General features: G+C 43.6%; 1 protein-coding gene across 1 annotated transcript in view; it reads right to left on the bottom strand.

The window, feature by feature from the left end:
* LOC311241354 (protein FAM184A-like) overlaps positions 1–13,820 on the bottom strand; it is a gene marked incomplete at its 3' end in the record, with an annotated part of 89,310 nt that overhangs the window by 52,531 nt on the left and 22,959 nt on the right. Inside the window, 4 exon segments of the mRNA XM_084330141.1 lie at positions 348–407; positions 409–447; positions 1,630–1,764; positions 5,194–5,271. Of these exon segments, the coding sequence (XP_084186267.1) occupies positions 348–407; positions 409–447; positions 1,630–1,764; positions 5,194–5,271 (312 nt within the window).

Below are 13,820 nucleotides of genomic sequence, written 5' to 3'. Positions count from 1 at the left end.
AAATGACCATAGTATTGTATCCATAGCTATAATATAGAAGATAGTTATAGCTCTACAAACAAGGTGACAGACTCCTATCTTTTAAAGCATGGCATTGTATAGATGGGGCCTGAAAACAGCGCGGCAACTCAAAGTGTTAAGAAGACATTTATTCTTGACTTTTCGTAACTGCGTTCGAGAATGATGTGTGATGAGTGTGTGTGTGTGTGTGTGTGTGTATGTTTAGGTGTGTGTTGTGTGTGTGTGTGTGTGTGTGTGTGTGTGTGTGTGTGTGTGTGTGTGTGTGTGTGTGTGTGTGTGTGTGCGTGCGTGTGTGTGTGTGTGTGTGTGTGTGTTGTGTGTGTTACCTCTCTGGACATAGACACTACTCTCTGTGTGTGTTGTGCTTCAGTGCAGAGCTGTGAGTCAATCCATCCTCTGACGATACATCTCAAACTCTGCCAGTGCCTGGAAAAAAATATTATATAACAGTATATTATTATTATATTATTATTATTATTATTATTATTATTATTATTATTATTATTATTATTATTTTATTATTATTTTATTTATTATTATTATTATTTATTATTATTATTATTATTATTATTATTATTATTATTATTATTATTATTATTATTATTATTATTATTATTATTATTATTATTATATTTACATTATATTAGTTTTACTGCCATATCCATCATCTCACTGCCACTTTACTGCCATTATTGTATTTTACTGCCATTATTTATTATTTATACTTACTATGTACCACTGCTGCTAAATCGCTCATACTGTACATAAATTGTATAGCCACTGTTTATATTGTATATAGTCCTGTATATTGTATGTACATCGTGTGCCTATGTTACTTTATGTTATAGTGTCCTATATGTTACTTTATGTTTATATTAGATCTGTTCTATATACACTGTGGGAAGGGGAAACGCAATTTAATTTCTCTGTATGTCTTGCACATTACGAGAAGTGACAATAAAGCTGACTATTCTTATTTTACCTGTCTCTTCATGTGTTCATGTAGCTCTACAGCTCTAATATTATATTATTATATTATATTACCTGTCTCTTCATGTGTTCATGTAGCTCTACAGACTCTAATATTATATTATTATATATATTACCTGTCCTCTTCATGTGTTCATGTAGCTCTACAGGCTCTAATATTATATTATTATATTATATTACCTGTCTCTTCATGTGTTCATGTAGCTCTACAGGCTCTAATATTATATTATAATATTATATTACCTGTCTCTTCATGTGTTCATGTAGCTCTACAGACTCTAATATTATATTATTATATTATATTACCTGTCTCTTCATGTGTTCATGTAGCTCTACAGGCTCTAATATTATATTATTATTTATATTACCTGTCTCTTCATGTGTTCATGTAGCTCTACAGGCTCTAATATTATTATTATATTATATTACCTGTCTCTTCATGTGTTCATGTAGCTCTACAGGCTCTAATATTATATTATTATATTATATTACCTGTCTCTTCATGTGTTCATGTAACTCTACAGGCTCTAATATTATATTATTATATTATATTACCTGTCTCTTCATGTGTTCATGTAGCTCTACAGGCTCTAATATTATATTATTATATTATATTACCTGTCTCTTCATGTGTTCATGTAGTTCTACAGACTCTTCCAGACTCGCCAGTCTTCTTCGCAGGTCGGCCTCGTCGGACATCTTGCTTTTGTATTGCATGATCTTGTCTCTGGTCTCCGTGACAATGTGCTGGACCTAGACAAGACAAAAGACTCATTTTAATATTGTTGTTATTATTATTAGTATTATTATTATTATTATTGCTATTACAGTTCTGCCGTCGATAAATCCTATAAGAATAATAATCTCTTGATATTAAGGTTAACCTTTCACTACCACACTACAGAAGGTTAACCTTTCACTACCACACTACAGAAGGTTAACCCTTTCACTACCACACTACAGAAGGTTAAACCTTTCACTACCACACTACAGACGGTTAACCCTTTCACTACCACACTACAGACGGTTAACCTTTCACTACCACACTACAGACGGTTAACCTTTCACTACCACACTACAGAAGGTTAACTTTTCACTACCACACTACAGAAGGTTAACCTTTCACTACCACACTACAGAAGGTTAACCCTTTCACTACCACACTACAGAAGGTTAACACTTTCACTACCACACTACAGACGGTTAACCATTTCACTACCACACTACAGACGGTTAACCCTCTTTCACTACCACACTACAGAAGGTTAACCTTTCACTACCACACTACAGACGGTTAACCCTCTTTCACTACCACACTACAGACGGTTAACCCTTTCACTACCACACTACAGACGGTTAACCCTCTTTCACTACCACACTACAGACGGTTAACCCTCTTTCACTACCACACTACAGACGGTAGTGTGGTTGTGAAAGGGTTAACACTTCGTCGGAAGAGTCTTGTTGGACGTCTTCCTCTCGTGTTCAGGTTCATCCTCCTCATCCTCTCTTCACAGCTTCGCATAAAAAAGCAGAACAAAATATAGCCCCCCCCCCACCCCCCCCTGCCAGGGGCCACAGTGCAATGCATATAAAACAGTCATTAAAAGAAAATAAATAAATAAAAACAGCACATAAACATAACCAGTAGTTTAGAGAAAAAAAACAAGCATAATATAGGAGGAGTGGCGGACTTATGTAAAAAAACATCAAAGCGACTATAACTGCTATAAGTGCGCATTGCTTATGTAAGCCTTTCACTGCAGCACTACCAACGGTTAACCCTTTTCACTGCCACGCAACAGGCCGGTTAACCCTTTCACTGCCACGCCACACTACAGAAGGTTACCCCTTTACTATCACACTACCGACGGGGTAGTGTGATAGTAAAGGGTTAACCATCTGTAGTGTGGCAGTGAAAGGGTTAAGACAGTTCAGGAGACGAACAGTATTTGGGGGGAAAAGCTGTTTCTGAACCTGGTGGTTCTTCTTGCTTCCATGCTCCTCGGCCTTCCTCCAGACGGTAGCGGTGGAATAAACCCTGGAATGTTATGGCTTTACTTTTACACAGTTGTGTGTAAAAGGTGCTCCCATAGTCGAGCGGACCGTACACGGAGAGGCCTCGCGCGGACTCAAAGCGACCCAAAGCGGACCCAAAGCGGACCCAAAGCAGACCCAAAGCAGACCCAAAGCGGACCCAAAGCGGACCCAAAGCGGACCCAAAGCGGACCAAAGCGACCCAAAGCGGACTCCAAGTGCGAAGGTCCAATTTTCTAATGCGCGGACGTTCCGCGCCGCTGGTGTCACACAACACGCTGATCGGCGTTGACATCGACCTGCATCTAATGTGACGCTGATCTGCATTTTACTCTGACCACTCGCTTTTTCACACTCGCAAAAAGTGAATGGCTTTCTAAATGAAGTGTGTAACACTGCCAGTTTTATTATCGAAATATTGGAAACGGAGATAGAGTCGATGTTATCTCCGTTTCCAATATTTCGAAATAAAACAGGTGTTTTTATTTCATGCAATGCATGTTTTCCATTTCAGCACCACACGCTGTCCACCTCATTGAGCAAGCCTATACTCGCTGCCTATATACCTATTTGTAAAAGGTCACAGCCAGCAGGACCCACGATTGATGACCTCTCGCCCACCAGTGACTTTACGTTTGCCAGTGACCTCACGTTTACCAGAGACATGTTCTTCCCCCCCCCCCCCCACGACGAGATATTGGTCTGAGTACGAAAATCCCCCCACAAGGCCAAGAAAGAAGGGGGCAGGTTACCAAGGCAGCAAGCCTTACCATTAAAAGAAATTTTAATGAAAATGTAATCAAAGCATAGCCCTGGTTTCTAACTCTGAGTTGGAAGACAGTGATTATAAACGATATATTCCTGTTCTACTATTTGTGTATGTAATAAATGTGTGCTTCCCCCTCTCTCCTATAACCAATGATTAAGTATAAGTTCTTCCATCTCAATACTCACACACAGGCGGGAATGCAAGGTCATGGAGAGAGAGAGTGGCCACTCAGACAGGCATTATAGCCTTATAAAACTACTTTTCACAAGTATAATTATGGAAACACATATGCTACCCAGGTATAAAGGTATATATATATAATGCTGTATTGATTATATGTTTCATAATTCTCTGCTTAAAAAGAAAATATACAGTAAACGATTTTTTTACTTGATTTGATATGTAACGAAAGGAGGGATGATACTTACTGTACACGTACAGTACACTGATTGGATCATATGTACTGATGAGAATGACACGACGGATTGGCTCTTAAAAAGGTCAGCTCGCCAGCTCTTGTTCAGATTTTGATTTTGATTTTTGGATTTTGACATGTTTACTGCTGTAAGCGATTCTTTGGTAATTTTTGCATTCTTATGTAACCCTTGTATTTTTTTGGAAAATACATTGTGTTACTTCTTCTAAACATCCTGGTAAGCTTTAAATATGTTGCACTTTTAAGAACCCATTCTGCATGATAAAGGAAAGTCGGCAGGAACGCTGCTCCGTCGACACATTATTTATGATGTAAAGATTTTAGCGGTAATGATTACAGATGTCTTTCTTCTCACTACAGAGACGTAAATAAGAAGTAGATAATCTAGTCTTATTCAAATGATATAGAATAATGACTCTAGACAGTAAGCGTTTTATAAGAAATTTAAAACAACAGCACACTCATTGAGGCTTCGTCGAGTAACTCTCCCCAGCTGCAGTGTGACGGATTAGGGAAGTGGAAATCATCTGATTAATGACAGGGTCAGACTTGTCAGATAAAAACTTCCCGGTGATAAAACAAAGTAGAGATCTCGCAACTTCTATCACTTGACCTAGTCAGTGCCGGGGGGGTCGAGACGTGCATTCGCAATTTTTGCCGGTCAGTTGTAATTTGATAACAACCACACATTTTGAGACCCACTGGATTCTGAATGTCAAAAACATCGCAGGACGCTGCTTGATGTCAAGATGAGCGGACCAATGAGTTATGGGGTTATCAATCTGACCTGAGATCTAGCGTGGCATATATCACTATTCCTATGAAATAATAACATGGTCATATTACTCCTATAAGAATAATAACACAATAACATTATTCCTATAGAATAATAACACAATAACATTATTCCTATAGGATAATAACATAACATAATGATCACCTCATCATCATGGGCTTCCTTCAGAGACTCAATCTCCTCTTCATGTTCATCATTCTTGGTGTTTAGAGCATAGATTACCTGCAGGAGGAGAGAAGAGGAGAGAGGAGGAGAGGAGAGAGGAGAGGAGAGGGGAGGAGAGGAGAGGATAGGAGAGGGGAGGAGAGAGGAGGAGAGGAGAGGAGAGAGGAGGAGAGGAGAGAGGAGAGGGGAGGAGAGGAGAGGAGAGGAGAGGAGAGGAGAGGAGAGGAGAGGAGAGGAGAGGGGAGGAGAGAGGTGGAGAGGAGAGAGGAGGAGAGAGGAGAGGAGAGGGGAGGAGAGAGGAGGAGAGGAGAGAGGAGAGGAGAGGGGAGGAGAGGAGAGGAGAGGAGAGAGGTGGAGAGGAGAGAGGACGAGGAGAGGGGAGGAGAGAGGAGGAGAGGAGAGAGGAGAGGAAGAGGATATGAGAGAGGTGGAGAGGAGAGGAGAGGAGAGAGGTGGAGAGGAGAGGAGAGAGGTGGAGAGGAGAGGAGAGGAAGAGGGGGAGAGGAGAGAGGTGGAGAGGAGAGAGGAAGAGAGGAGAGGGGAGAGGAGAGGAGAGGAGAGAGGTGGAGAGGAGAGGAGAGGAAGAGGATATGAGAGAGGTGGAGAGGAGGAGAGAGGTGGAGAGGAGAGGAAGAGGAGATGAGAGAGGTGGAGAGGAGGGGAAGAGGAGAGGAGAGAGGTGGAGAGGAGCGGAGAGGAGAGAGGTGGAGAGGAGAGGAGAGAGGTGGAGAGGAGAGGAGAGGAAGAGGAGAGGAGAGGAAGAGGACATGAGAGAGGTGGAGAGGAGAGGAGGAGAGAGGTGGAGAGGAGAGGAGGAGAGAGGTGGAGAGGAGAGGAAGAGGAGATGAGGGAGGTGGAGAGGAGAGGACATGAGAGAGGTGGAGAGGAAAGGAAGAGGAGATGAAAGAGGTGGAGAGGAGAGGAGGAGAGAGGTGGAGAGGAAGAAGAGAGGAGAGGGGGAGAGAGGTGGAGAGGAGAGGAGGAGAGAGGTGGAGAGGAAGACGAGAGGAGAGGAGGAGAGAGGTGGAGAGTAGAGGAGGAGAGAGGTGGAGAGGAGAGGAAGAGGAGATGAGAGAGGTGGAGAGGAGAGGAGGAGAGAGGTGGAGAGGAAGAGGAGAAGAGATGAGAGAGGTGGAGAGGAGAGGAGGAGAGAGGTGGAGAGGAGAGGAAGAGGAGATGAGAGAGGTGGAGAGGAGAGGAGAGAGGTGGAGAGGAGCAGATAGGAGGGGAGATGAGAGAGGGGAGGAAGAGGAAATGAGAGAGGAGAGGAGGAGACGAGAGGAGAGGAGAGAGGTGGAGAGGAGAGGAGAGGAGAGAGGAGAGGTGAAGAGAGGATAGAGGTGGAGAGGAGAGGAGAGGAGAGAGGAGAGAGGTAAGGAAGAGCAGAGGAGAGAGGAGAGGAGAGGAAGAGGAGATGAGAGAGGTGGAGAGGAGAGGAGAAGAGAGGACGATGAGAGGAGAGGGAAACGAGAGGAGAGAGGTGGAGTGGAGAGGAAAGGAAAGGAAATGAAGAGGAGAGGAGGGGAGAGGAGAGATGAGAGGAAGAGGAGAGGAGAGAAGGAGATGAGAGAGGAGAGCAGAGAGAGGAGAGGAGAGGATAGAGGAGAGAAGAGGAGAGATGAGAGGAAGAGGAGAGGAGAGGAGAGATGAGAGGAAGAGGAGAGGAGAGGAGAAAGGAGATGAGAGAGGAGAGCAGAGAGAGGAGAGGATAGAGGAGAGGAGAGAAGGAGATAGGAGGGGAGGGGAGGAGAGACAGGAGAGGAGGAGAAAAGGAGAATTAGGAATGTCAACAACTTCTGGATCCAACACACACAAGGCAACTTTCATGAGTGAGTTAAGTTGCTGCTGCCTTTAAAACAGAAACAGAAATGTTGTAAAGTTTTGATGAATGTGAACGTGGTTTATATCAGTCCTGTGACCCTCACACTTTAGGGCCTCACAGAGAAGTATCAATTATTTACAACCCCTGTTCTATCTTTAGTTAACTGTACTGTCTACAGTAAGGTACAATAGGGGATGTCCCAGCTAAATAACCTCAGATCAGAAAGCCGTTTTCATTTTATTGTCTGACGTTCCGTAGTTCCAGAGATCTTCCAGAACTATAATGAATTAAGACGTAATGAAGCTACTAGCAACTAACACTTCATCTCTCTCTCTCTCTCTCTCTCTCTCTCTCTCTCTCTCTCGTCCCTCTCTCTCTCTCTCTCTCTCTCTCTCTCTCTCTCTCTCTCCTCTCTCTCTCTCTCTCTCTCTTCTCTCAAGTTCAAATTTGTGTTTATTTGTCACATATAACGTACATGTACTTTACAGTGAAATGATTGGTTCTGTATGAGCCCCTGAGAATGTGCTTCATACAGTAAAAAAGTAGTAAAAGAGGAATAACACTATACAATATACTATACAATATACAAGCTAAGTACAATCTAAGTACAGTGAGTAAAAATGTAGACAATGAGGTACAAATGCAGACAATGAGGTAGGGGTGGACGGTATGGTCTAAAATTTATATCACGGTATAATTTGAAGCATAGACGGTAACGGTATATATCACGGTATCATCGTTTTTGATTAAATTTTTTTTTTTAATTTATATAATTTTTTTTTTTATATAAAATATATATATTATATAATTAGACTTGTACTTGTATTATCTGCGAGACATCGCCACCACGCAACAAGCTCCACTGTCTGTGTGTACATTAGTAGCCTCTAGCTACGGCCAGGATTCTCCGGAGCTGCAGCTGGACCTATACTCGAGTAGCCTCGAGCTACGGCCAGGATTCACCGGCGCTGCAGCTGGGCGCTCGAATACGCATCGAATCAGTGTTATAAGACATTGATATCAGGAGCTATCTGTAGCTACTGCTAGCCGGATATATAACGTTAATACAACGCCTCAGTGAATTATTTAGTTCAATGGGACATTTCGTTTTGAACGGTGAACTAACTTGTGTTAACGTGAGCTAACGGCTAATGGAGCTATCATACACGTCTACTCTCTACTAGACTTGATGGAGCGTTTGTTGATGTCAGGAGCTATCGGTAGCTGGCCGACTAGATACCGTTCGGTTAGACAATGCCTCATCATGTATTAAACTAAAAGTGAATAGTTGACTGGGTCATTTTGTAACGGTAGCTAAGCTAACGTTAGCTCAGGGAGACGTCCCGACTCCCGTCCCACTAGACTACTAGTAGACCCGTGTTTACATGCGTGCGGGAGGGGCTGGCACGCCCACTGCGCGAAGCCTCCTAAATAACTTTTTCCAGTTCGCACATATCTATTATCTATGACTAATTCTATCTATTTTTAGGGGCAAATGCGAGTGAAATAGTCGCGCTGTGGTTACATGACGTCATTGCTATTTTAGAGCTGCACTACCGGTTACACGGTATAGGCAAAATCCATACCGTAGAGCAAATTCATACCGTTTATACCGTATACCGTTTATACCGTCCACCCCTACAATGAGGTACAAAATACTTAAAGGAACACGCCAACTTTTTGGGAAATTAGCTTATTTGCCATCTACCCTGGAGTTAGACAAGCAGATACATAGCCTAGCTTAGCATCATTCACTGGAAGTAGGTGTGCCAGTGTAGCCTAGTTCCCAGCAGTCACGAAATACACTCCAAATACAACTCCAAAACGTTCCTGTAAACATGTTGTGACCTGTGTATTTACCACGTGGAGAAATAAATAAAGAATTAAAAAAAAAAAAAATCTAAGCAGATAATATACTCTGAACAATTTTTTGCCGAACCTGGGCACAGTGAATTCATCACCTAAAAAGCCCTGTTGTTTTTTTAAAAACAGGGCTTTTGAGGTGATGAAATTGTATGATTGTATTCCGTTGGATGTCCTTTTCTTGTCACAGCAGCTCACAAATCGTGCTGCTGTGTTTGCACTAGGGGTGGGAATCACCAGTTTCATCATGATACGATACGATATCGATTCTTTGGACAACGATACGATATTTGCCGATATCACAAAGTCTCTCACGATACAATACGATTAGATTAGATTCAGGTGCCTGCAATCGATATGAGATGATATCATATGCCCATTTAACACAATCAGTAACATTTAGATCAACAAAAAAAAAACGAAAATATCATTTGACATTTGTATTTTTGAGCTCTTCCAGACATTTAAAGGAAAATCAATCTATTGTTTTTAATACAAATAGACCTCCTGTTCACTGTAAAGTGCCACGTTTTGATATATTGAGCTTTAAACTTTAAGCTCCATTTTTTGGAACTCAAAACTCACAACCTAAAACCCCTCCCTACCTCCCTCTCCCAAACCGTTCCTAAAACAATTTGTTGATGTTGCATGATTATGTATAGGCCTACATTTATTATGTATTATATTGCTTATGTTTAAATAACATTTAAACATCAAACTCCTCTGACCTCATCTGGTCTTTCAACGTCTACACACACGGAGCTACTGCTGTTGTTCTTGGGCGGATATGAGACTCGCCACAGGATTTTCAAAATAAGAGTATCGATATGAATCGATCTTATTACATTGCATCGATCCGATTCGATCGTTGATAATTACATCGATGTATCGATCTGGATCGATGTATCGTCCCACCCCTAGTTTGCACATTGTTGTATTTCTCCCAGTAGGTATGGGAGTTTTGAGTTATTTGCCATGTTTTCAAAGTCTCTTTGGGTGTTTGCAATTTGTGGGAACTTCGTATATGTCTCTGATGTGTTGGTATAGTGGGCAGGTTGTTAAGAAGTGGAGCTCGGTTTCCACCTCTTCTTGTGTGCAGTGGGTGCACAGTCTGTCTTCTCTTGGGAAGTCTGCCTATAGCAGCCATTCTCGATGGCTAGGCTGTGCTCTTCTCTCTCTTCTCTCTCTCTCTCTCTCTCTCTCTCTCTCTCTCTCTCTCTCTCTCTCTCTCTTCTCTTTCTTCTCCTCTGAGATCAGTTTATTGTGCGTCACTCGTTCTTTCACATATTCTCTCCATCTCCTCAGGGGCCATGCTGTGTGTGTTTGTGTGTGTTTATATATGTGTGTGTGTGTGTTTGTGTGTGTGTATATATATTATGTGTGTGTATGTATATATATATGTGTGTGTGTGTGTGTGTGTGTGTGTGTGTGTTTGTGTGTGTGTATATATATTATGTGTGTGTGTATGTATATATATATGTGTGTGTGTGTGCGTGTGTGTGTGTGTGTGTGTGTGTGTGTATACTGTATATGTGTGTGTGTTTATGTGTGTGTGTTTATGTGTGTGTATATGTGTGTGTGTGTATACTGTTTGTTCTGTTAGCGCCTTCATTCTCATCAGATCCCCCTACAACCTCCGAGCTCTGTTCATGTTCGCGCCCCAAACTCTCTCCTCAACCCGCCGTCCGCATTCCAAAACACAAACGGTTTGGGGACACTTCATTGGAACGTTAGGAGCCCAACAAATACAGACTGATCCTGATGACTTAGTGTTAAGTGAGTTGTGGTTCAGATACAGTGTCACAGACCTCCTCCAATAAATAGACCACTGGCGTAAGACTCAAACTATGATATCCAAACTCATTTGGAATAATAAATGCCCGAGAATCAAAAGAACTACCACTCAACGTAGGAAACAGGATGGGGTCTCGTTTATGTAGCTCTGCTAGTTCATAGTGATGTTTAAAGTATGTTAGCTTTCAGAACCAATGCTTGTGTTACCCTCACCTCTTCCTCCCCCCCCCCCCCCCCCACACACACTAGGTCCTAGATGGCATACAGTAGCTGAAGAAAACTAGAATGCTAGTTATGTAAACAAAAACACAGCTAAACTGTCTCTCAGCACAGCATCAAATATTGTATCCACATCTAATAGTCTAATAGTGTATCCACATCTAATAGTAATAACAGCATCAAATAGTCTATTTTTCATATTAGCTAGGCTTAGGTGTCATAATAAAATTTCAAATCAAATTGATTTGTAAGGCCCAACAACACACGTTAATGTCCCCATGGGCCGGACACGTCTTCTTCAAACAAGTCAAGAAGAAACATAACAATAAGTCAAGAACAAAACAAGAACACCATAAGGTCCAACAAATTTAAAATAAATGCAAAATAAATGAATAAATGCAAACACTCCCAGACATACCCCACACGAAGGTAAGGAAAAACTCACTAAAACCTAACAATAGGAAAAATGCACCACAGGCAGTGTGGAGGAGAGAAACCTTAGAAGGGCCAATTCATGGGGCGGCTAGGTGGTGTAGTGGGCAAGGCGCTCGCCACCAATGCAGGGTTTGAGCCCAGCTCTCCGCATTGCTATCAGCTTGGCTGGTCGTTCATACTAACACAATTGGCAGTGTTAGGGGTGGGAAAGCTGATGGGTGGGGATCGGACGTTGTGGACAGCGACTCCTACAGGTCGGTTGGTGCGCCTGCGCAGCAGAATCAGGAAGCGACGGGGGCGGCGTGTCCCTCCCACGCAGACCCCCGCCGCTGAGAGATCACGCTGTGCAGGTGAAAAGATGCGACGGCTGCTTCCTCGAGTACCGGAGGGGACACGTGATGTAAGGCTTCGTCCACATTGCAGCCGGCTTGTGGGAGGCATGGCTTAACAGCGTTCGAGACAGGGGAGGGTAGAATTGGACGATATGAAATTGGGATGGGAGAAAAATAGAAAATGGGAGAAAAAGTAGATACAAAAAAAAGAAGGGCCAATTCAAAGGGGGATCTCCCTTCTAAGATGTCGGCAGGGGTGCAGTCGTAATATGGGCAAAGGCCAAACGCCCGCGCAAGCGCGCTCCCGCGCACGCGCGCGCGTGCACGCGCATACATGTTCCCTCTGTTGCGCACAAAACAGATGATACACCTTGTCTCATCCTTCCAGGGAAGTCGGGAGATCAAGCAACCCCCCACCTACAGGGCTTGTATTTGGTTGTCGGTATCCTATTATTATGCAAAGTCTAGGTGATAAGTGGCGCGACGAGTCATTTTATCACCTAGAGTAGACTTTGCATAATAATAGGATGCGCGCACTTCGGCCTCAGTGACGAAGGTCAAACGCCGTTTGACCGCGTTTGCCCAGCACTGCACCCCTGGATGTCGGTGACAGTAGTGTTGCAGACGGACAGTTGGTAAGCATGCACTCATGTGTGTAACAAAACACAGATGAGTGCATGCAATAGCAACTGAACATTTTGAAAAATTTAAGATAGAGCTGATAGCGGATCTATTTGAGGCAAAGAGGGTCGCGTCCTCCCCGTCTTCATCACGGGATGTTCAACACTCCGGTCATCGCTCCGAGACAGCCGGAGACAGGGAGACAGGGGGCGACGCAGAGAGGGTCTCGACCTCCCCGTCACCAGCCCTTGGCTCTGCATCCCCCGGCCACATGAGACCCACTCCCAAGCCGAGCTCCAGGGAGCTCATCAAAGAGAAGCAGGCCATTCTCAGAACGTCCTCCCACCACAGTCAGGAAACCCGCCCCAACTTTCTGCCATTGACTAAAAAACACAAAAGAAAAGCTCAAAAAAGGATCTCAGAGAAGCCAAGGACCGACAAACTAGAGGGGAAGCTACAGGCAGACTGGGGGGGGGGTAACTGGCTTCAAGCAGCAAGGCTATAGGGCTGGGCGATAAAACGATAACGATAATTATCGCGATATATTTTAATAATTGATAATAAAAATAATATCGATAATAATACTTTTTTTTTTTCTCTCTCTCTCTCTCTCTCTCTCTCTCTCTCTCTCTCTCTCTCTCTCTCTCTCTCTCTCTCTCTCTCTCTCTCTCTCTTGTGACCTGCAACAGGGCAGTTTTAAAACCAGAGACAGTGGACAGACTTGTCTTTCTTGCCTGCAACTTAAAGTAATGGCTTAAATGTGAGGTCCATTTTAGAAAGACCGCCTTCAGCAAAAATTTTCTATCGATAAAGGGAAGTGGAACATGGAACAGCCTTCCGGTCCCCTTAAAGGTGCTATGCATTATAAATGTCATTTTTCAGTCTCTAGCATTGTATTATAGTAATAGGAGTTCGTATCAATGTGTTTTTGGGCCTAAATACTATATTGGCGAATTCCTCAGCTACAGCCCATCCCCTCTTTGCCTCTAGTAAATCAGGTCATGTTGATTTGACGACCTGGTGCACGTCACAGGGCGCTGTTTATAGCGCACGGTGATGTGATTGGCTCTGTGGTTTTAGTAATGCCCGCCTCCATTCTTGCTACCTGCAGGGTGGAAGGTTTGTCCAGAAGATCACTAATCAGCTGAAGCCTGATGCGGTTCCCTCGGTCTTCGACAGACAGACCGGCGTTAGCTCTCGGGACTCGGGAGCGATCGCTAGCTACTTAGCACCAGCCGGGGCCGGCGTTAGCAACCGGGAGCGTCGTTGAGCATTCAGCCTGCTGGCTACCTAGGTCCACTTCAACCAGCGTCGCGGAGCATTCAGCCTGCTGGCTACACAGCTTGTCGGTGTGCTAATAGCCTCTGCAAGCTAACGGTAGCTGGCTACACAGCTTGTCGGTGTGCTGGAGCCTCTGCAAGCTAACGTTAGCTGGCTACACAGCTTGTCGGTGTGCTGGAGCCTCTGCAAGCTAACGGTAGCTGGCTCCAGGCTATTAGCACATCGACAAGCTGCTGGAG

Source organism: Notolepis coatsorum (genome assembly GCF_963971535.1).
Source record: "Notolepis coatsorum genome assembly, chromosome: 1".
NCBI classification, from domain to species: Eukaryota; Metazoa; Chordata; class Actinopteri; order Aulopiformes; family Paralepididae; genus Notolepis; species Notolepis coatsorum.
The sequence above is the reverse complement of the archived record's forward strand: the minus strand, read 5'-3'. Positions and strand labels throughout refer to the sequence as shown.